The following is a 23952-nucleotide window of genomic DNA, read 5'->3' as shown; positions in this document are numbered from 1 at the left end:
CTTGTTTACAATATTAGCTTATGCCCAAGAATAATCAGCTTTCACTCGATTAATGATTGGCAGAAATCAAACCTGCATTTGGATCGGACTTCCTTAATTCTTGTGCATAAAGGTGTGCAGTATATTACTGCACCAATTTTCAATAAGCTACCACTCGAATTCAAAAATCTTAGCAATAATCCATGCACCTTCAAATTGAAACTGAAGAGTTTGACTTTTTTCAGGTTCACAAACATTTATTTTTATCTGTTATTACTTTTATGTTGCAATTTCATGTACTGACATGTTCCATGACCTTGGAGAAACAAAGACAGTTCAGAGGGTGTAAGTTATCTTTGCAGTATGTCATTAATTTATTTGTTACAGCAGAACTGAGTTTCCTGTGAACACAGATCTTTCTTTTGCCCTTTCTTTTTATTAAAAAATTAATTACAGCTTGTGCGAATACATGTCCCTGCAACAATTTTATTTAACAAAATATTCTTGGTTTTTAATCATATTATGATACTTTTTGAACCACTTAATATGCCTGAAAGCTGATTAAGATTTTATTATTTGTTCTTAGTCAATTTATTTGCTTTATTGGATACACTTTCACACTTAAAAATACATAAACTGGTAGTTACAGTATCATGCATAAGTATATATGTGTGTATCTATTTAAAATTTAACCTACTTCATGATACCTTTGTGAGCATATTTGAAAAAAAATTTAACCTACTTCATGATACCTTTGTGAGCATATTTGAAAACACTTTCCCTAAGAAAATAGCGAAATATAATTGTGAGGAACCATCTTATAAACCATGCCTTACTAAAGGGATAAAAATAATTTGTAAACAGAAAAGGCAAATGTATATTACAGATAGGAGGAGTAACGATCCAGAAGCAGTATAACATTATAAAAACTACTTACTGCACTGTATTAAGAAAAGTTATGAAGATGTCCAGAAGTATGTGCATTATGTCTGAGATTAGCACATCTGATAATAAAATTAAAACAATTTTGAATATTGTTAAATGGGAAAGGGGACAACTGAGAGCACAGGAAGACTGTATTTCTATCAAAAAAGTTTGTTAACAAAAAGTCAGAAGTAGAAAATATTATTAATAACCATTTTTTAAGTGTTGTAGAGAAAATAGGACCCAGAAAATGCAAGGCAGTATATGGAGCAGGCAATACCTATGCAATTTGATAAAACTGAAATTCAACCCGCATCTCCTACTGGAATTAGGAAAATAATAAATCCACTCAAAAGTAAAAGCTCACTGGAATTGATGGCATTTCCAACAGAGTACTAAAAGCTTGTTCCCAACAGATAAGTAAGATCCTCAGCCACTGAAACAAGCTATTTTTCCAGATCTACTGAAATACGCTATTGTTAAACCATTGGATAAAAAATGTGATAGGTCTAATGCTAACAACTACCATCCAATCTCACTCTTCTGACAGCTTTATCCAAAATTCTTGAAATAGTAATGTATTCAAGAGTAGTATCACATATTTGTAAAAATGAAGCACTAATAAAATGTCAGTTTGCTTTTCAGGTAGACTTTTGAACAGAAAATACTGTACATGCTTTCACTGATCATATAGTAAATGCATTGAATAACCGAACATCACCCATTGGGATATTTTGTGATCACACAAAGGCTTTTGACTGTGTGAATCATGAAGTTCTTCTAGATAATCTTAAGTTTTGTGGTATGAATGGGACATTGCACAAATGGTTTCATTCATATTTAACTGGAAGGGTGCAAACGGTTGAAATTAACAGCACAGACATTTTGCAAAAATCAGCAGCGTCCTCTAACTAAGGTATAAAATGGTGTTCCACAGGGTTCAGTCTTGGCTCCCTTATTGTTCTTAATGTATATTAATGACTTGCCACTCTATATTTATGAAGACACAAAGTTAATCCTTTTTGCAAATGATACAAGTATAGTAATCACACCCAACAAACAGGCAGCAGCTGAGGAAATTGTAAATAATGTGTTTCAGAAAACATTAAGTGGTTCTCTGCAAAAGGACTCTCAATAAATTTTGAGAAAACACTTTATATACAAATCTGTACACTAAATGGCATAATACCATAAACTTGTGCTATTAGGGTTATTGCAAATTTTTGTGATAAACATATCAGTAAATTAGTCTAATACACTTATTTTCATTCACTGCTTTAGTATGGTATCATATTCCGGGGTAACTCATCATTAGGGGGAAAAGTATTCATTCCACAAAAGGATGTAATTAGAATAATAGACAGAGCCCACCCAAGATCACCTTGCGGACATTTATTCAAGGAACTTGGGATATTCACAGTATCTTCACAATATATATGTTCACTTATGAAATTTGTTTTTAATAACCAATCCCAATTCAAAAATAACAGCAAAGTGCATAGCTATAACACTAGAAGAAAGGATAATCTTCACTATTCTGCATTAAATCTGACTTTGGCACAGCAAAGGGTGAATTATGCTGTTACAAAATCTTTGGTGATTTGCCAAATAGCAATAAAAGTCTGACAGATAGCCAACCAATATTTAAATTCAAATTAAAAGAATTTCTGAATGACAACCCCTTCTACTCAATAGATGAATTTTTAGATATGAAGGAGCAACTGTTACAAAAATTAATTACTTTGTGTAAAGAAGACTTGTGTTAAAGTGACACGTTCTACATGATTATGAAATGTCGTATTCATGATCTGTAGAACAAGTATTAATGTAGCTATGGATGCAATCATATACTTCTCTCTCCCCAACTATCCTCACATACAACCACAAATGCATACACATACATGAATATTTGTCATCCATTGATAAGTAAAGGCCTTTCATGTGGAATTCTAAAATTACAGATTTGCCCATATTTTTCATCAGTTCCACAACTATCTATACATAAAAAAAGGTTTAGTGCAGAATGAGTCTATTTTTCTAGTCATGCATTTCAGTCAAATCACAGATCTCACTCTATGTCTACCCAGTTTTCATTTTTGAACATATCATTGCTATATCTTATTAAGGTCTAGAATACAGATATAGAGTCTCAGTTCTTGTTGGTGTATGTGGGCCTTCCTCAAGGTTCTGTAGAGGGTCCTGTCTTGTTGTAATTTAAGGTAATGACTTGCCAAATAACATAATAAGACCAACTACATGCAGCTTCTTATTTTGTGATAGTATGGCTGTCCTTATAACATTGGAGTGAATGCAAATTCCGAAGTTTGAATCAGATCAGACTATGGATAATATCAAAGTATAATAAAATGCAAACACCTTATGCACCAAACAAGGATATGTAAAATTTGTAAAGGTGTTTTTTTCCAGAGGAAACTGTGCTGTTGTGATAGTATGCTACTGCTGAAAATTATTTATTGTGCCTTAACACAGAGTCATGTAGCATATGGTACCATTCTGAAGGGCCGCCAAAGAATGCCACCAATGTATTTTTTAAAAAAAAAAAAAAAAAAAAAAAAAAAAAAAAGGGCAGTCAGAGCTCTTTGCAGATCTAGTTTCAGAAAACTAAAGAATATGACTCTGTCCTCATTGCAGATTATTTTGCATGTCAAGGAGAACCATTGTAGATGCCAACTGTATGAATGTGCTGTAAGTGTAGTACTAGGAACAAACTTGACTTGGTATTATTCCTCTGTAACCATAAGAAAACTTGGAAGTACTTTGTAAACAAATGTTATCAGAGAACAACCAGAAAAATCAAAGATTTTGTATTAGAACTGAATCCTTATGAAAGTGATGTATTTTTAGTAGAGATCAAGAAAATGGTAACATGTTTTTGTACTTCTAGTATTTGGATGTGAGACCTCAGTTAACAGTAATATAATGTATAGTTATTTTAAAGTTGTAAATATGTTATAAATATCAAGGTCAGTAATACACTGACTCGGATAATGTCACCACTATTGATTATTTATTGTATATGTAACATTGTTGCCACTACTTTTAATAACTCAGATGACCTCTAAGGTTACTACAATAATTGAAATCTGTTCCTTTCAGTTCATGTTGTTGATTGTATTTACTCATGTTACTTCACAGCAAGCCATTGAAATTGAAAGGAAACAGCTACTTGATACTAATAAGAAGAGGTGGGATCCGTTGTACAGTGAACGTGAAACAGAAGAAATAGAAAACATGGAAAAGAAATTTCAACAAGTTGCTGAATTCGAAGAGGAAATGAGAAAAATTGATCTTGAACATGAAGAAAATTATAGAGAGTCAAAGATAAAACTAGAAACAGACATACAGGTAATAAATATTGCATTTTTATTAGGGCCTATGTTTATTTTTTGTACCACATTTCAAATTTGTTTGAATTTTAGGATGAAAATTCCCAAGATGGAAGTCAAGTAAATTTCTACAAAAGAATGGGAATTTTTACCAAACTGAGGCAGTATGGTTTGCATTAGTCTTGCAAAACTATGGTCAAAAGTTTGAAATGAATGCAGTGCGCAGTGATCAGGGTGATTTTACATGTGGAAGGCAGAAGAAAACGAATATTTTCCAAAAGGAAGATACACTGGAGGAACCTATAAAATTACAACGAAACAATATTTGACTGAAATTTAGCCTCAGGATGTACTGCCAATACAGTCATACAAAATACAAAAAACTGTCCTAACTTTCCAAACAAATAGTTTCTTCCTTAGGGATAGCAGGCCACTCAGACTCACCTGCTGTGAGAATGAGTCACATTGTGCTATGATGAAAAATTTTCATTGAAATGATTGATTGGTCATGTAATTGATGGAGGTCATGCAAAATTTGTGCTGTCGAAAAATATGTATTCGTGTATTAATAAGCTGCAACACGGATGCAGAAGTACAGAGGATGAACTGCATTCCAGCTGGACAGTTAATAATGAGTGCACATAGAATTTCAGGAAGCCATATGATGAATGGTAGCAATATGATTGATGCTGTAGGTATCTCAGCTGAAAAAGTCAACGGTAGCAATATGATTGATGCTGTAGTTATCTCAGCTGAAAAAGTCAACAACATCCAGCACAAATAACTGCCCCTGAAAAAGATATGTTTTAGGATTACCGGATTTTGATACAAAACTAATGCAAAATATGGCAGTTTTTATATCCAATTTTCAAGAATTTCTAGCCGATTTGTAACTGTGAATGGGACTCTAATTCAACATTACACTACAAGGATCAAGTAAGTTCATTTTTTCCATTCATTCACTCGAAAAATCCCATAATGAAGGAGATCCTTCAGGAATATGGAATGAGTGAAGTTACACATTAACAGACAGAAGCAGCCATTGCATGATACTCCTGTAAAGTATACTAACAAACAGTTACAAGTAATAGTAATCTTGTCACATAGTGAATTACAGGAATTATATAATTTTTTAATTAATGCATTATAAACCAGGATATTACACAAACTAGTAGAAAAAGTAGGGAAAAATCCACTTCTTTTCCTCTTACACTACTCAGCTGTTTCTTTCTTTCTTCCTTTTTTTTCTTTTTATATCTGTAACTACATACTAAGCATTTATACAGCTTCAGTGGAAAAGTTGAAACCTGTTTAATATGAATACTGGTATTAACTACATCTTACAGTTGAAATATCACAATAAATTATGAAATTATGGAAGGAATAAGACAGTAACAGTGGAGAAAGTGTGATGAGGGTTCACTAAAGAAGGCATGAATTCTTGTATGGGAAGATGATAGAGACTGTGTTGTTGGTATTATCATTGTATAATTTAAATACACACAGCAAAAATTTGCATCACCTCAGCTCTGAGAGTTCCAGAACCTGCACAGAAAACTGGAATAGGGATGAACATAAACATCATTGCTGCCCTTTTTATTGCTCATGAAAACCACACTTTGCATGTTGTACCGCCATACAGTGAGATCTTCAGAGGTGGTGGTCCAGATTGCTGTACACACCAGTACCTCTAATACCCAGTCGCACATCCTTGTGCATTGATGCATGCCTGTATTCATCATGGCATACTATCTACAAGTTCATCAAAGCACTGCTGGTCCAGATTGTCTCACTCCTCAACAGCGATGATCCCTCAAAGTGGTTGGTGGGTTTCTTTTCAATCTATCCCAGGCATGTGCTATAGGGTTCATGTCTGGAGAACATGCTGGCCACTCTAGTCGAGCAATATCATTATCCTGAAGGAATTCATTCAATAGATGTGCACAGTGGACGTGCAAATTGTCATCCATAAAGACGATTGCCTCACCAATATGCTGCTGGTATGGTTGCACTATCGGTCGGAGAATGACATTCATGTATCATTCAGTTATTACAGTGCCTTCCGTGACCACGAGTAACATACATCGGCATCATGTTATACCACCCCAAAATAGCAGGGAACCTCCACCTTGCTGCACAATGTGTCTAAGGCATTCAGCCTGACCGGGTTGCCTCCAAACACATCTCCAACGATTGTCTGGTTGAAGGCATATGTGACACTCAACAGTGAAGAGAACCTGATGCCAATCCTGAGTGGTTCATTTGGCATGCTGTTGAGTCCATCTGTTCCGTGCTGCATGGTGTGGTGGTTGTAAAGATGGGCCTCGCCATGGACGTTGTGAGTGAAGTTGCGCCTCATGCAGCCTATTGCACACGGTTTGAGTCATAACACAATGTCCAGTGGCTGCACGAAAAGCATTATTCAACATGGTGGCACTGCTGTCAAGGTTCCTAGCCTGAATCCATAGGTAGTGGTCATCCACTGCCCTTTGGCGGCCTGAGAAAGGCATGTCATAGACAGTTCCTGTCTCTCTGTATCTCCTTCATGTCTGAACAACATCACTTTGGTTCACTCCGAGATGCCTGGACACTTTCCTTGTTGAGAGTCCTTCCTGGCACAAAGTAACAATGTGGATTCAATCAGACCACAGCATTGGCTGTCTAGGCATGGTTAAACTACAGACAACGCGAACCATGTATCTTCTTCCTGGTGGAATGACTGGAACCGATCGGATGTTGGACCCCCTTCATCTAATAAGTGCTGCTCATGCATGGTTGTTTACATCTTTTGGTGGGTTTAGTGACTTTTCTGAACAGTCAAAGGGACTCTGTCTGTGATACAATATTGACAGTTAACACCTATCTTCAGGAGTTCTTTGAACCAGGGTGATGTAAAACTTTTTTGGTGTGTGTATATTACTTGGTAAAATGTAGAGCTATGACTTGGCACTAATGTAAAATATTTTTAGACCATTTAAAATGGGAATTGGTTGAAATATAAGCAAGCTCAGTGCACAAGAAGGTGTTATTTCAGAAGGACAATCGTCCATCCGTTCAGTGGCTGTAATGGTGAAAATGCATGTGTAGGGATTTTAATTAGTTTCTCAGTCATCTAATTCTTCAGGTAAAGCTCCCTATTTCTTCGTATTGGCTGTATTTTAAATCTTGCAAGATGGGAAAACAAGGCATTGTCTCCTTAGTTGAGTATTTAGCAGAATGTGACAAAATCTGCTCTCCTGCCAGGGTAAAAAAAAACTGGAAAATGCTGTGCTGAGGCTGTACATTGCCTAACAAAGAAAGTGAAGCACCCATAAAGGGAGCAGGAAATATAATGAAACTTCATGTGTTGAGGATACATGATGAAATTTCAGTGATTACGCAACTGAACCAAATTTATTAAGAATCTGGTACTAAGAGTCTACTTAGATGTATGACATTGCACCTCCTGAGGCCTGGATGCAAGTTGGGGTAGCTATCATAAAGCCATTGAGTTCTCTTGGGACACAAGCTGGCTCAAAACCTGTTGTATCTGGTCCTTGATATCTCAAATATTGGCACTGGGAGAGAGTTGATGTCCCAACTGGTCCCACACATGTTCTCTCAGGGACAGATCGTTGGATCTTGCTGGCCATAGGAGTACCTCAACATGAAGCAGACAGTTCATAGAGGCAAGTGCCATATGTTGATCATTGTGCCATCTGAGTTTACTCAGTCACTCTAAAATGTGCCTTTCTTAGATACTGAGATATTTGAATGAAAAATTCCTCAATAAGCAACTTTACAAAGTGCTGCGAACTATATAAAACTTCACTTAAATTAATTATCACGACAAGAATACACACCCCAATGATGGTGATCAAATTCTTTTCATGAAAGCACTGTGGAGTGCAAATAAATGGATAGTTCTGAAAAACAGAGACCATTATCATTTAAATATACCACTGCCAGAAAAATGAAAATGGGGCCGCATCAGGCTAGTGAGTGTGGTGGGTGACATAATTGTTGAGTGACGCATGACCACTCAGTTGAGAGTAGTTCTTACGCAGAAAAATACATAAGATAAAAAAAATGATCAGCAAATTAATCTAAGGGTTTTTTTTCTTCAATGAAAGAATAATTAATGTTTGAACACGAGTAGTGTTTGGCTGTCTCAGCATCGAATAATCCGCTTCCAACTTTCATTGTCGGCCATGGAAACTCATAAAAGTACAATGTACCTTACATTTGTGATGAAGGAAATGGGGAACATATTTGATTCTGATGTAATTAAACATGTCAGTTATTAACAGCAAATAGTAATGTGTATACTTTCATCCGGTTTCTCCAAGCTTACACAGGAAAAAAGTGCAAAAGCTTTAATAAGACAATTGAAATTATATACTTTGGTTTGTCATAAACAACATAGAGTAGAAATTCTACATGTTGCCAGAAGCTTGATCATGAAGAAAAAAATTACTCTTTGGTTTTTAAATTTTTCTCACCCACAGAGTGGTTTACGTAGTACTTAAAATGTAAAGCTTCATCTCGCAGCCATGACCTGAAGTCATACCAAATTGTTTCCCCACCAGGAGTAACACTGTTATGTCTCTCCAAGACATTAAAAGATAGGGACCTCTCCCCATGTTGCCACCATACTCACTGATGATGGTTATAATGATGGTGACAGTGCAGAACTGGAGTTCATTGCTGAACACAGTGCAATGCCATTCTTCAGCAACCCATGCTTCCCTGTCACAGCACCTTCCAAACACAGCTGTTTGTGTTGTATCAGCCTTTGTTTTTTATGGTAATTCCCTACTTTAGCTGCTGATAGTCTCAGACCAATGCTGGAGGATGACACAGAATGTTGTAGGAGCCCATTACTTGTTCTTGGATGGCAGTGACAGATGTGAAGGCGCTATGAAGTGCTTTGTACATAATAGACTGATCCTCCCTTGTGGCACTCAGAACTGTTAGACCAGAACCGTGACGACAAGTATGCCTGCCCTCGCGTTCTTATACAGTCCAACTTTAGGTCACTTTCACTTCAAAATGTCCCAGATATCTGGATTTTGCACAATTCAAGCAGCCAGCCAAATGGAAACAGGCAATGGTTTTCAGTAGCACATCCCATGATATGCCATGTGAAGTTATGAAATGTGTAGGGTCCAGTTTTAAGTCAGAGGCTACAGAAGTTTTTGAATACCTACAAGCACTAGTACATTGATTTTCAAATACAGTTTGGAATACGCTCCTACTGTTTTACACTTGAATAAATGCTATACATTGCAAGCTCTTGGTTATTGACCTTCTGCAGTAGTTTTACGTGTTAATAAACTTTTAAATTTCATGATTGGAGGTAAATGATCTTCTAGTAAAACACACTCATGACTCACATATTTGAATAGAAATGTACCTTTCTGATTAAATAAATCAAACTTTCTTTCATTTGCAAATTAATTGTTGCTATCCTGAGATCATATGTTCATAAATCACTTTTCTAGAGAACATACTAAACAGTTAAATCAGTCAGAAAATTGGAATCTTATATTGCAATATCTCTTGTTGTGGATTACAGCAATATTTTTTCTGAAAATGACTTATTTATCTTCATGTTCAATGGTATCAGTAAAACATGTCCCAGATTTATTTTTACTTCCTTATCGCAATGTATCATCACACTGTAACATATGTTTGTGTTAAAAAATGAGCATCATAATTGCTCAAATTGTGAGATACATTGGATATTTATAATTAGGTCTATAGTTAAATTGCAGTTAGCTTGTGCGACTCCTCTAAATGCATCAGTAAAATGACAGTGATACCTATGTTTTATTTCAGCTTCCTGAAACTCTTCATGCCATGTATGAAAAAGCTTTGCTGGATGAATTTCTAGTTCTTTTTTGCAACTTATGTTCACCTTTTTTTGCAGAAGTGTTCATTCGCAGTCTTAGCAACAAATAGAACAGACTGAACCATTTCATCCAAACACTACCGCCATTTAATTTAAAATCTGAATATTCATCATTGTAGCTACAATGCTGAACACTGAAAGGTATATGTACATGTACCTGATCAGAATATGAACCATAATTTGAACTATGACTGTATGTGACAACTTGTTCCAGCATCTGTTGGTATCTGTATAAATTATGAAAGACACCTTTTGCTTGTTCCTTAAGATGATAAATCTTACTTAATCATTCTTTGTACTAGACATTATACTATTTACTGGTCTGAACTGTCAACAGTCAGTTAGCTGTTCAGCCAACTGATCAGAATATGAACCATAATTTGAACTATGACTGTATGTGACAACTTGTTCCAGCATCTGTCGGTATCTGTATAAATTATGAAAGACACCTTTTGCTTGTTCCTTAAGATGATAAATCTTACTTAATCATTCTTTGTACTAGACATTATACTATTTACTGGTCTGAACTGTCAACAGTCAGTTAGCTGTTCAGCCAACTTCTCTTTTTAATGAAAATAACAATGACAGCATTCAAATACTACAACAACATTTTTATGATGAGCAGTGAGCTAAACTGCACTAACTTTGAAAAGTCTTTTATGTTATAGAAGTGATAGATACCTAATTTATAAATCTGTAGCATTAACTGATTTACATGTTCTTCATGTTCATATTTTGTGATATATAATGGAACAACCATAACATCTTTTTTATTTTTCTTTCCCTTGTACTTCTTCAGTTTCCACTTTTCCTCTCCTCCTCTTTTTTCCTTCCTCCCTTACAACTAGCTACTCATAATCAGAAGACTGGATACAGTGGCGCATTAATAGAGAGAGACATTCATTTTGCTTTTTGAATCTACACATGTTTATTTGCTGGATGCAAACCAGTCAGAATTGCCCATTTGAAACAAGCTTTATCTCTTGACTGAACAGTGACCACGGTATGTTTATTTTCAATAACTTTGGGTGGCCTTCTCTACAGCCCTGCATGACCCCTTTGTTTGTGTTGACACTGACACATAGCTTTTTTTTTTTTTTTTTTGTTTTTAATGCCCAACTTAAAGCCCTTCCTTGAAAGCTCCCTAGTTTCTTTAAAAGTCTGTCTCTCATGGTTGTTAAACACCACTAAAAGTTAATTTCTGAATGGAATAAATTTATGTGTTTATATTTATGTTTTTTTTTCTTTGCAAACAAGTGAAAATTTGTTTTAAGTGTTTGATCAATTTTCCTCAATCTTTCTGAAAAAATCAGCAAACAGGCATTCACGAAGAGTCTAAGGTCGTTGAACTCTATCTGATTGTCTACATTTTGGGTCTTAGTGTAAGAACAGAAAGAAAGCTGGTAGTAAGCATGCTGCCTCAGTGTGCTGTCCAGTGCTGCTGCATATACCTATGGCTGCATGCAGATAATGCTGGTTAACCCAATAGTCAAAGTGCAGCAGTTGCATTTTGAGTAGAACATCATGCATGGTTTGTTAGCTCTACAGTCTTTCTCACACAATTTTACAGAAACTATTCTTAAAAAAATGATTTTTACATTACATATATCTTTATAGGTCAGCTTTAAAGTGAAATGCCTATCGGCTCAATAATGATCACATTTCTTGTGATGAGTATGATACTGCACAAAATTTGAAAAAGTTTGCAATGAAAAATATAAGTAGGTATGATTTTACCTTTGGCACATATTATATCACATGTTGCTGCATTTGAAATTTAGGTAACAAATTAAATTTTCCCTTATACTTGGGAGGAGTTTTCTATCTTTCTCGAACCTCAAGACAATGGATTTTGCGTATTGCATTCACTTCTGACTGCATATGCATGAGAAAGAAATCTCCCATATTTCCTAAACTGGTCAAGATAACAAAATGAGCCTATGGCAAATGATAGCATGAAAAAAGAATTTTGCCAAATGGTTAACGTATGGACCTCTATTACCTACAGCAGTGTAGTAAAATATGTAGTTTTTATTTTTTCAATACAGAACCATAATTTTTTAAGAGTCAGCGACAGATAATGAAAAGAGAATTTTCTAGTATGTTACCACAAACATAACAATGATGTTTTCTGTAAGCTATTGACCTCTCTGGTCACCAATTGTATGTTTAATAAGACAGTGTGTTTGAGGTTTCTGTTGCAATAGTTACTGCAAGGTGAGTCTGTGAAACGTATGCTGTGTATTGACAAAAGAACACAATTTAACATGGCATCTAGATAAATGTATCTGTTACTCAAAACTCATCACATGTGACATTTCTCTGAAGAAAAACATGTAACAGTTCAGATGAAAATAAATCACTGATTCTGTTGCAATTTCAAGGAATCCTCTATCGCAGTGTATCTTTAATAATGAACAGCTGGCACTGAAACTTGTCATAGGATTTATTTCTGGCACTTCAGTTATTTCTGATATATAAAAAAATACAGTAAGCAGTGTACTAACCTTCCTTTCCTATCCCCGTACAGAGTGGTGGAGTGAATCTTCTTACTACAAATATCTTTTAATTCATCAGTGACATTGACTTTGATGAATAGTTGGCAAGCTTCTGCAAGTCATCATTGTGTTCACAGCTTTGGAGTTACAGAAGAGTTTTATTGGGTTAGACTACTCTACAGGAAAAATTCAGCATTGTTCTATTAGAAACAACAAATTTGATGCCTGTTTATCTGTTGGTAATAAGGCTGTGAAAGCATTACTGTTGAAGACTCTTAAAAAACTGCAGTACTGGTGTGAAAAAAAAAAAAAATTAAAACTGTAGCTTCTGTTATATTGCCATAGATAAGAATGTTCTGTATGTTAAGCATTTGACAAAATACTCTCCTCTTTGTGTGCTATCATCTGCCAAAATCTTGTTTCAGTATCTTGACTAGATTAGGAGATATGAGGGATATTCTGAATATTTCATTGTCATGCACATGCTATCAGAAGTGAACATGCTACAAGAGATCGATTTTCTCAAGACTGGAGACAGATAGAGACCTCCTCACAAGTCTAAACAAAAGTTCATATGGTAGATAAATTTCATATGCAGCATTGTATGGTATAATATGGACCAAACACAACATCATAGCAACCCTATTTTTCATTGCAAACTTTTCTAATTTTGCACCACGTGTTACTTACATGCGAATATCACAATAAGTATAGCCATTAGTGAGATGGTGCTCACTTCACAATGAAGTTGCCCAATCAGTAACATAAAAATTAAATTTTTGTACCAAATAGTTTCTGTAAAATAGTTTGAGGAAGATTACAAGGCATGCACATTGATTCTGTCAGTGCAGCTCACCACCAATCTGTGCGCCGAAAGGGGGCAAACAAGTGTCTCATTCATACTGGCTCACCAGCAGGCATGGGATTATACCAGCTGGTGTGCACACTTGGTTGTCATTGTGTGTTGCCATGTTAGATAAGAAGGGGATATTCTCTGTGCTGGTTCAAGCCTACTCGCACCAAACCCTGCTATGCAGGCAACCCACTTCCTTTTTGTACTACCCTTAAAAGCAGAATCACCAGAAACATGGACCATATTAGTGGTTTCATGCTGTTCCTGTCTTAATATAAGCCTCTTCTGAGATGTTTCAGAGCTGGCCGCTGTAGCCGAGCGGTTCTAGGCGTTTGAGTCCGGAACCATGCTGCTGCTATGGTCGCAGGTTCGAATCCTGCCTCGGGCATGGGTGTGTGTGATGTCCTTATGTTAGTTAGGTTAAAAAAAAAGAAGAAGATATAGAACCAAATTGCAAGTATCTTTGTGCCCACATTAAATGTTCATATGTGCTAGACCTATGCCAATCTTTGCAAATAGCCTCACTTAATTAGTCTTCCCACAAAGAGATTTATTGCTTCCATAAGTCATAGTTTCTGTTTTTGTTGAGATCTCAGTGGCTAAAAATTTCGTCTTTTATCTTCTATCAAATTTTACTTTTGTGAATTGTTCTTCTCCTTCCTATTCACCATCAAATCTGTGCCCATCTTTTATCGTTTAGTTACTTTTGAATAAACTTATGTGGAAAGTCCTATCATATAACCTACTGTTCCATATTTAGACAGATCACCTACATATTTATTGCACATTGCTTTATAGACTTACAGCTTACTAATTTTCCTACATCTTCACTTTCTGGCAGTCAGATTCATTTGTAATATTATCTCCCATTTATCCTGTATATCCCCATTGCATATTGTTGAACCTACCTTTATTAACACCAGCATTGTAATTACAAATGATATCCTAATCTGGATGTTGTTACAACTTATGACCCTGACTCCCATTGTTGAAATTCTTCATATCCTCCTCACTCCCATCATTGTCAGATTCCTCTTCCAACTCCCTCTGTATTCGCCATTACTTGAAACACCGTCACCATTATTCTCCTCATCATTATCTACTTCCCCTAACATGATTTATTCTGAAGAAATGGCTGTTAAAATTCATGGTAATAAATTGGACATTATCACAGAAAAGTTCTTGAACTAGACATAAAAAAAGGTTTCCCAACCAACCAACATATTTGAGTCCATATAACATCTTTCTGATTCCAACATCTACAGCTACCCCCCACCCCCTCCCCTCCCAAAAAAAGGCTTGGAGGTAAGTAATTTTTGTTGAATGTGAACTGTAAACCAATACTGTACTATGTTGGAAGTAAATTTATTTTTTGAAGTAATTAAAAGAAATGAATCCTGCCAGAACAAATGAGTTACAGTCAGCAATGATTATGTTTATAAATATTTTTGTTTCTGTAAAAGGTATTGTGTCTATTTTCTAACAATGTATGAATCTACTGTTATGTTAGCCACACAAGCATATTACTAATATGTTCATGATAAATGTGTTGGCACAGACCATAATGTACTAAATATATACACAGTTCTTGAAGAGGGGCAGCAGCCTGTTCAGTAGTTGCAGGGGCAGCGACGAGGACAATTGACTGATCTGGCCTTGTAACATGAACCAAAATGGCCTTACTGTGCTGATACTGTGAGTGGCTGAAAGAAAGGGGAAACAAAACTGTAATTTTTCCCAAGGGCATGCATCATTACAGTATGGGTAAGTGATGAAGGCACCCCCTTGGGTTAAATATTGTGGAGGTAAAATAGTCCCCCTTCAGATCTCCTGGTGGGAGCTACTGTGAAGGATGTCATTATCAGGAGAAATAAAACTGGCATTCTATGGATAGTGGAATGTCAGATACCTTAAACGGGCAGGTAGATTAGAAAATTTAAAAAGGGAAATGGATAGGTTAAAGTTAGATGTAGTGGTAATTAGTGAAGTTCAGTGGCAGGAGGAACAAGACTTCTGGTCAGGTGAATACAGAGATATAAATACAAAATCAAATAATGATAATGCAGGAGTGGGTTTAATAATGATTAAAAAATTAGGAACATGGATAAGCTACTATGAACAGCATAGTGAATACATTACTGTAGCCAAGATAGACATGAAGCCCAGGCCTACCACAGTAGTACAAGTTTATATGCCAGCTAGCTCTGCAGATGATGAAGAGATTGAATAAATGTATGATGTGATAAAGAAATTATTAAGATAGTTAAGGAAGATGAAAATTTAGTAGTCATGACAGATTGGAATGTGATTGTATTAAAAGGAAGAGAAGGAAAAACAGTAGGTGGATATGGACTGGGGATAAGGAATGAAAGGGGGAGCTGCCTGGTAGAATTTTGCACAGAGCATAACTTAATCATAGCCAATGCTTGGTTTAAGAATCATGAAAGAAGGTCATATACATGGAAGAGACCTGGAGACACTGGAAGGTTTCAGATAGATTATATAATGGTAAGACAGAGATTTAGGAACCAGCTTTTAAATTTTAAGACATTTACAGGGGCAGATGTGGACTCTGACCACAATTTATTGGTTTTGAACTGTAGATTAAAAATGAAGAAACTGCAAAAAGGTGGAATTTAAGGAGATGGGACCTGGATAAACTGAAAGAACCAGAGGTTGTAGAGAGTTTCAGGGAAAGTATTAGGGAACAATTGACAGGAGCAGGGGAAAGAAATACAGTAGAAGAATAATGCTTAGCTTTGAGAGATGAAATTGTGAAGGCAGCAGATGATCAAGTAGACAAAAAAATGAGGGCTAGTAGAAATCTTTGGGTACCGTCAAACAGGGTGATTTCAGACACCGGGGCAAATTCGGACAGTATGGCTTAATTGCTCTTTGCCACTGCATAGAAACAATGGATTACTTATTTTAGCATCTGTGCGCCAGTTATTTTAAGTACGAGATTGCATTTATTGCTTTCCACAACTTTTATTTTGGGTCAATTGTTTACTTAGGTGAATAACTGACGAACAGTCTCAGTGTTAAAAGTCCATGCATTATTGTAAAGTTGAAGCTTCTATTGTTGTGCCAAGTGGGAAGTTATTGTAACAGTATTTGTCGATGCGCTCAGTAGCTAACAGCATTGAGACAATTTCTGTACAAGTTTGTCGAGTTTCTTGTGCAAGGTTATAAAATAACGACAGTTTTTGTAAAACTGTGTGGGGTGATTTCGGACAATGCCAAGAATGTATAAGAGCAGGAGAGGTGCTACAGTACTGTGTAATTATGACCCAGAACTTTTAGATAAAGCTGTTCATGATATTCAGAGTAGTAAATTAACATACAGTAAAGCATGTGATTTGTATGGTACACCTAAATCAACCCTACAAAATAAAGTGCAGGAAGCACATAAAAAAAAAAAAAAAAAAAAAAAAAAAAAAAAAAAAAAAAATTGGGAGGAGAGCAAATGCTAAATAAAGAAGAAGAAGAAATGTTGAAGCAAGGTATCTTGAAGGCTACACATTGGGGATTTCCCTTCACTAAATTGGATATTAGATATTTAGTTAAAGGCTACCTTGATAAATCTGGCCAAAAAGAGAAGAAATTTCTTAATAATTTGCCAGGAGAAGAATGGGTGCATTTATTCCTCAAACTACAGTCAGAAGATCTTTCCATTCGCTTACACAAAATATTAAACAAGCTCATGCAGAAGTGATCAAAGAGACTGTTAAGATGTTTTTCTCCAATATCAAGGCAAAACTGGAAAATCTCCCACCTAGCAACATGATCAATGTGTAAAATGTCACTAAAATCAAATAAAAAACATTCAGAATTAAAAAAAAGGCAGTAACCCTCCGAATTTGCCCTCTATATATTGTAACTTTGGACAGAGATTTAAAAAACCATGTGTCCGAAATCACCCCAATCCTTGGGGTGACTTCGGACACTTTATTTAACTGCCTCAGATAAATGTACCTACACATACACTTTCTGGTTCTGGGATATTTTAACCGTTACACATATACCCTACCTCTTCCATAACAATCAATTTAATCTAACAATATGTACGAAAGTTACAATCAAAATAAAGACAAAACCGTCCGAAATCACCCCATTTGACAGTAACAGAAGAGATATTGAATTTAACTGATGAAAGAAGAAAATATAAAAATGCAGTAAATGAGGCAGGCTAAAAGGTATACAAATGACTAAAAAATGAGATCGATAGGAAGTGAGAAATGGCTAAGCAGGAATTGCTGGAGGACAAATGTAAGGATGTAGAGGCATATATCACTAGGGGTAAGATAGATACTGCCTACAGAAAAATTAAAGAGACATTTGGAGAAAAGAGAACCAGGAGAATATCAAGAGCTCATGTGTAAAACCAGTTCTCAGCAAAGAAGGGCAAGCATAAAAGTGAAAGGAGTATATATAGGGTCTATACAAAGGTGATGTACTGCAGGACAATATTATGGAAATCGACGAGGACATAGATGAAGATGAAATGGGAGATATGATACTGCATGAAAAGTTTGACAGAGCACTGAAAGACCTAAGATGAAACAAGGCCCCAAGAATAGACAACAGCCCATTAGAACTACTGATAGCCTTTGGAGAGCCAGCCATGACAAAACTCTACCATCTGGTGAGCAAGGTGTATGAGACAGGTGAAATACCCTCTGACTTCAAGAAGAATATAATAATTCCAATCCCAAAGAAAGCAGGTATTGACAGGTGTGAAAATTACTGAACTATCAGTTTAACAAGTCACGGTTGAAAAGTAATAACACAAATTCTTTACAGACGAATAGAAAAATTGCTAGAAGCCAACCTCGGGAGAGGCCAGTGTGGTTTCCATAGAAATGCTGGAACACGGGAGGCAATACTGACACTATGACCTATCCTAGAAGATAAGTTAAGGATTCTGACAATGTTGACTGGAATACCCTCTTTCAAATTCTGAAGGTGGGAGGGGTAAAATACAGGGAGCAGAAGGCTATTTTCAATTTGTACAGAAACCAGATGGCAGTTATAAGAGTCGAGGGGCATGAAAGGGAAGCAGTGGTTGAGAAGGCAGTGAGACAGGATTGCAGCCTATCCCCGGTGTTACTCAATCTGTATATAGAGCAAGCAGTAAAGGAAACAAAAGATCCATGGAGAAGAAAGAAAAACTTTGAGGTTTGTCGGAGACAGAAAAGGACCTGGAAGAGCAGTTGAATGGAATGGACAGTGTCTTGAAAGGAGGATATAAGATCAACATCAACGAAAGCAAAATGTGTGTAATGAAATGTAGTTGAATTAAATCAGGTAAAGCTTAGAGAATTAGATTAGTAAATGGGATACTTAAAATAGTAAATAAGTTTTGGTACTTGGAGAGTAAAATAACTGATTATGGTTGAATAGACAGGATATAAAATGTAGACTGGCTACGGCAAGGAAAGCCTTTCAGAAAAAGAGGAGTTTGTTAACATCAAGTATAGATTTGTGTGTCAGGAAGTCTTTTCTGAAAGTATTTTTATGGAGTGTACTTATGTATGGAAGTGAAACATGGACAATAAACAGTTTAGACAAGAAGAGAATAGAAGCTACAGAAAAATGCTGAAGATGAGATGGGTAGATCACACAACTAATGATGAGGTACTGAATAGAATTGGGGAGAAGAGGAATTTGTGGAACAACTTGCCTAGAAGGGATCAGTTGGTAGGACACATTTTGAGGCATCAAGGGATCATAAATTTAGTACTGGAGGGAAGCGCAGAGGATAAAAATAGTAGAGGGAGACCAACAGATGAATACAGTATGCAGATTCAGAAGGATGAAGGATGCAGTAGTTATTCGAGATGAAGAGGCTTGCACAGGATAGAATAGCATGGAGAGCTGCATCGAACCAGTCTCTGGACTGAATACTACAGCAACATATACACAGTGTGCTCCACAACCTTTCTTCAGTTTTATTATTGACAGCCGGCGCTGATTTACTAACTGACTTCCAAAGTCATCTTTGCCACCTTCAGAATTACTGATTTATCTTAAAAGGAATGTGGGAGCATATCTCTTCCCATACAGTACTAGCCTTGCCAGAATTATAAACTAACATTACCACTCACAACACAGCATCGAGAATAACAATATATCAATCTCTAAATTCTCAAATGTCCTAATAATCAGTTTGGTGAAATGGTCATATGCTTGTGACCATTCCTACTACTAACTGTGTGCTGTACACTCTTAAACACTGTAAAGAATTCCTTCATCAAAAGGCAGATCCAACTATGGGGTAACCATTGCTAAACTTGTTTTGTGCACCCTCTTGTGTCTATCAACTCCAACTCCAAGATAGTGTGAAGTGTATCACCTAGATACATTTCATCAATAGGGGACTCAGTTGTGTTTTTTGGCATTATAAGCATTGAGCCACCAGTAAGGGTAAATGTGAATGGACAGAAAGTGTAGGTGTGCAACTTACAAACAATACAGTATCCTGTTGCAGAGCTCTTCCTGGCATAACAGCTCTTGCTTCTCCATACAGATAACCTGTGAGGGAACTTGCTCTACATGATATACCTATATTCTTCTAGACAACTGCCCTCATCCTATACAGTTGTGTGGTTGTCCGTCTCTACTTCACAGCCCTTCGTCTTTCTCTAATTTATTAATTAGGTTCTTAGTCTCTTATTTCTTTTGTTCTTTCACTCTCCTCTGCATTTGTGGCCTCTCTTACTGTCATTTCATTCTTTTGATTCCTTTTTCTCATGTTTCAGCTTTTTTCTTTTTGTCTGTTGTTTCCTGTCATAATCACAAGGCACTGTTTGTTACATATTATGGTGTTTTTTATTTTTGTTTTTTAAACCCTTGACTTGCAAGCTCACTGCCATTTCTGACTTATCAAGTTCTTTAATAATATCTGTTGCTATCATTTCACTTCTCTGATCTATATTCTCTCACTTGAACTAGGATCCTAGGTATCACACATGACAGTTCTTGAATTACTCCTTGTCCTAGGGTCTCGCCTCTCAATTCAGTCGTAGAAAAACTGGGCTTTTAAAAATTGAGAGTATTGTGGTCTTTTGTTCATATTTACATCTTATGCTGCTTGGTAAGTAAAGTTTTTTATGTTTAATTGTTTTTACCATGTTTTGTTGGAAATTATCTATTAAAGATTGTATGTGGTATTGGAGTGGGAAAAAAGTAATACATCAAATATGAGCTAATACAATATATTCCAGGAAAATATTTACTTTGATTTCCGCTATTTCAGTTTTGTTTCAATTTTTTATCTTCTTTTGATAATTTATATCTACAGATATTGCAGCAGGAGTTGGAACAAATTAAAGCCTCATGCTTGCTCAACAGTGAGAAACTTGATTACAACTACCTAATTCTAAAAAAACGAGTAGATGAAAATATCATACTGAAGTGCCAGCAGAAACGTCAGATTAACAAGTAAGAGTGTTTTTGGTACTACTGCTATCAAAATTGTTGGTAATTTTTAACTTCCATTAGTATTGCACTCCTGTCATTATTTTTTAGGTAGCTCTGTGTGCTATTTCAATAACGAATGGAATTTTCAATATTGTTGCTATTTTCCTTCCAAGTTTATTTCTTTGTACATTTATTAATTTACTTATAACCAGATCATTATTGGATCATTATATGTTCCTTTGCATAAGGGTTTGTATCAGCATATTTTTGAAATGAATTCATGATTACTTGCAAGTATCAATTGCTTGGTTTATTGGTACAATTTTAGCTGTAAGCCATTTTCAAGTGCTCTAGATGTAAATGGCTTAAGGCTGAAACTGTATATTAGTGCCATTAACCAAGAAATTGATTGGTACAGATAATCATGGAATCATTTCAAGCAACAATAGATTTATGTCCAAAAGAAACTTTGGTTCATCATTTACTGAATAATTATTATTACTTGATTCTCTGTCTTTTGATAACCAATGTGGTTCAGTCTGTCCTAATCCTGAGGCAGTGAGCTGAACTGTCCATAGTACATATGTGAAATGTTGTTCAGAGTTCTGATTTCCTATTCTGGAGTATTGCTGTGCAGTGTGGGATCTGCATCAGGTGGGACTGACAGATGGCATTGAAAAAGTTCAAAAAAGTGTGGCTCATTTTGTATTACCACAAAACAGGGGAGATAGTGCCACAGACAGGATACATGAATTGGAGTGGCAATGTTTAAAACAAAGGTGTTTTTCATTGCAACAGGATCTTCTCATGACATTTCAATCACCAGTTTTCTCCTCCAATTGTGAAAACATTCTTTTGGCACCGACCTACATAGGAAGAAATGATCATCTCGATAAAATAAGAGAAACCAGGGCTCGCACAGAAAAATTTAAGTGCTTGTTTTTCCTGTGGACTCTTCAAGAGTAGAACGGTAGCGAGACAGCTTGAAAGTGGTTCATGGAACCCTCTGCCAGGCACTTTATTGTGAATGACAAAGTAATCACATAGATGTAGATGAAGTATCTCTATCGGGATGTCATGCAACTAAGGATTTCTGTAAATCAACTGCAAACATAAGTTTTCTGTTTCTTGGATTTTTCTTCATTCATCCAAGTGCAAAGGTCAGGTCACTCCACATCATAGCATTGTTGATGTTTGTTAGGAAATATAATGAAGGAGATAAGCATGTACTTTGGTGTGAATAATTCCAACCTGGTTAATATCAATTTATTAATTGATGTTAGTCTACTCTAGCTACAGTGTATATTGTATTGAGTGACAGTTGCTAGTAGTTTTTACGTACAAAATGGCTCCATATGCTCTTTGAAAGTCATCACAAACCACATGAATTTTAGTGAATTTATTTTTTTGGTTCGACCTATACATCTCAGAATATGTATCAAGGAAGTTCAGAAACCATCTATGCTCCAAGTCTGAAAACAAAGTTTCTTCCCATACTAAACCTTGTGACAAGGTTTCTTGAAAAATCAGTTTGGAAATGTTCCAAAAAAATCTAATGGGTTATAAAATACAGCCATTATCTGGCGACTGCTCCTCTTTGTGACTGTTTGAAGGTGGTGCCATGTAGTACCTTATGAGAGTAATCTAAGAAGATCAAATAATTTTATGTACCAATATCCCAATCTACTAACACACACAAAACAGATGACAATACTGTGAAAAGGATAGAGACAGGCACAATGAAAAGACTGCTATACATTTAAGCTTTTTACCAAAAGCCCTTCTCCTAAAAGAGAAAAACACATGCTCACACAGATCACACACACATGACCACTGTCCCTGGCCAGACTATGGACAGCAACTGCACCTGATGGGAACAGCAATCTGGCATAGGATGGCAGGAGGAGGAATCAGGATAGTGGTGTGGCTAGGTGCTGGGCTACTTCAGGTAGCATATGGAGATGTGGTAGTGACAGGGTAGGGCTGCTAGATGCAATCTGGTGTTTTGAGGGGTGGGGGGGGAGGGGGGATGGGGGGAGGGGGGAAGGGGGAGGGGGGAGAGGGGAGGGGGGAAGGGGGGGGGGCAAGGCAATGAAAAAGGAGAGAAGAAAATAAAGGGAAAAAACAAGTAGGTGCATTTGAGAAAATAGAAGGCTTTATAGTGCTGGACTGGGAGTAGGGAAGGGTACAGATACATGGAGGACAGGGATTAGCAAAGGTTGAGGCCAGGGAGTTACAGGAGCACAGGATATATTGCAGGAAGAGTTCCAACCTGTGCAGTTCAGAAAAGTTGATTTCTGGGAGGAAGGATCTACATAGCACAAGCTGTGATGCAATCATCGAAGTGAAACATCATGTTGGGCAGCTGTTCAGCAACTCGGTGGTCCTGCTGACTCTTGACCACAGTTTGTCAGAGGCCATTCATGCGGATAGACAGCTTTTTAGTTGTCCTGCACATGTAGAAAGCAGCACAGTGGATGCATCTAAGCTTTTACATCACATGGCTGCTTTCACAGATAGACCCACGTTTGATGGGATAAGAGATACCTTTGGACTGTCGTAGGTGGCAGTTGGAGGAGTACGGGACAAGTCTTGGATCTAGGACTAATGGAAGGGTATGAGCCATGAGGCAAGGGACTGGCAACAGGGATGGAGTATGGATGGACAAGGATATCGCATCGGTTCAGTGGTCAGTGGAATTCCACTGTGGAAGTGATGGGAAGGTATTAGATATGATACTCCTCGTTTCAGGGCACAATGAGAGATAATTGAAACACTGGTGCTGAGTCATGAGAAGAGTGCTCCTTTGTGGTGGATAGTGGGTGTGTGGGAGGTGGTACATGATGAGAGAGAGAGATAAAGCACAGGAGATCTGTTTCTGATTAAGGTTGGGTGTGTAATTTCAGTCTGAAGGTCTCATTGAGACCCTTGGTATATTTGGAGACAGCAATGGGCACCCACATGGCACCATCCTATGCTAACCTGTTCTTGACTGTCTTCAGCAATCATTCATAACAACCCAGGATCCCAAAGCCC

General features: G+C 36.6%; 1 protein-coding gene across 1 annotated transcript in view; it reads left to right on the top strand.

The window, feature by feature from the left end:
* LOC124594445 (dynein regulatory complex protein 1) overlaps positions 1-23952 on the top strand; it is a 326671-nt gene that overhangs the window by 123103 nt on the left and 179616 nt on the right. Inside the window, exons 5-6 of the mRNA XM_047132821.1 lie at positions 4060-4269; positions 20798-20937. Of these exons, the coding sequence (XP_046988777.1) occupies positions 4060-4269; positions 20798-20937 (350 nt within the window). The remainder of the gene's footprint in view (positions 1-4059; positions 4270-20797; positions 20938-23952) is intronic.

Source organism: Schistocerca americana, chromosome 2, assembly GCF_021461395.2.
Source record: "Schistocerca americana isolate TAMUIC-IGC-003095 chromosome 2, iqSchAmer2.1, whole genome shotgun sequence".
In the NCBI taxonomy this organism is placed as follows: domain Eukaryota; kingdom Metazoa; phylum Arthropoda; class Insecta; order Orthoptera; family Acrididae; genus Schistocerca; species Schistocerca americana.
The sequence above is the reverse complement of the archived record's forward strand: the minus strand, read 5'-3'. Positions and strand labels throughout refer to the sequence as shown.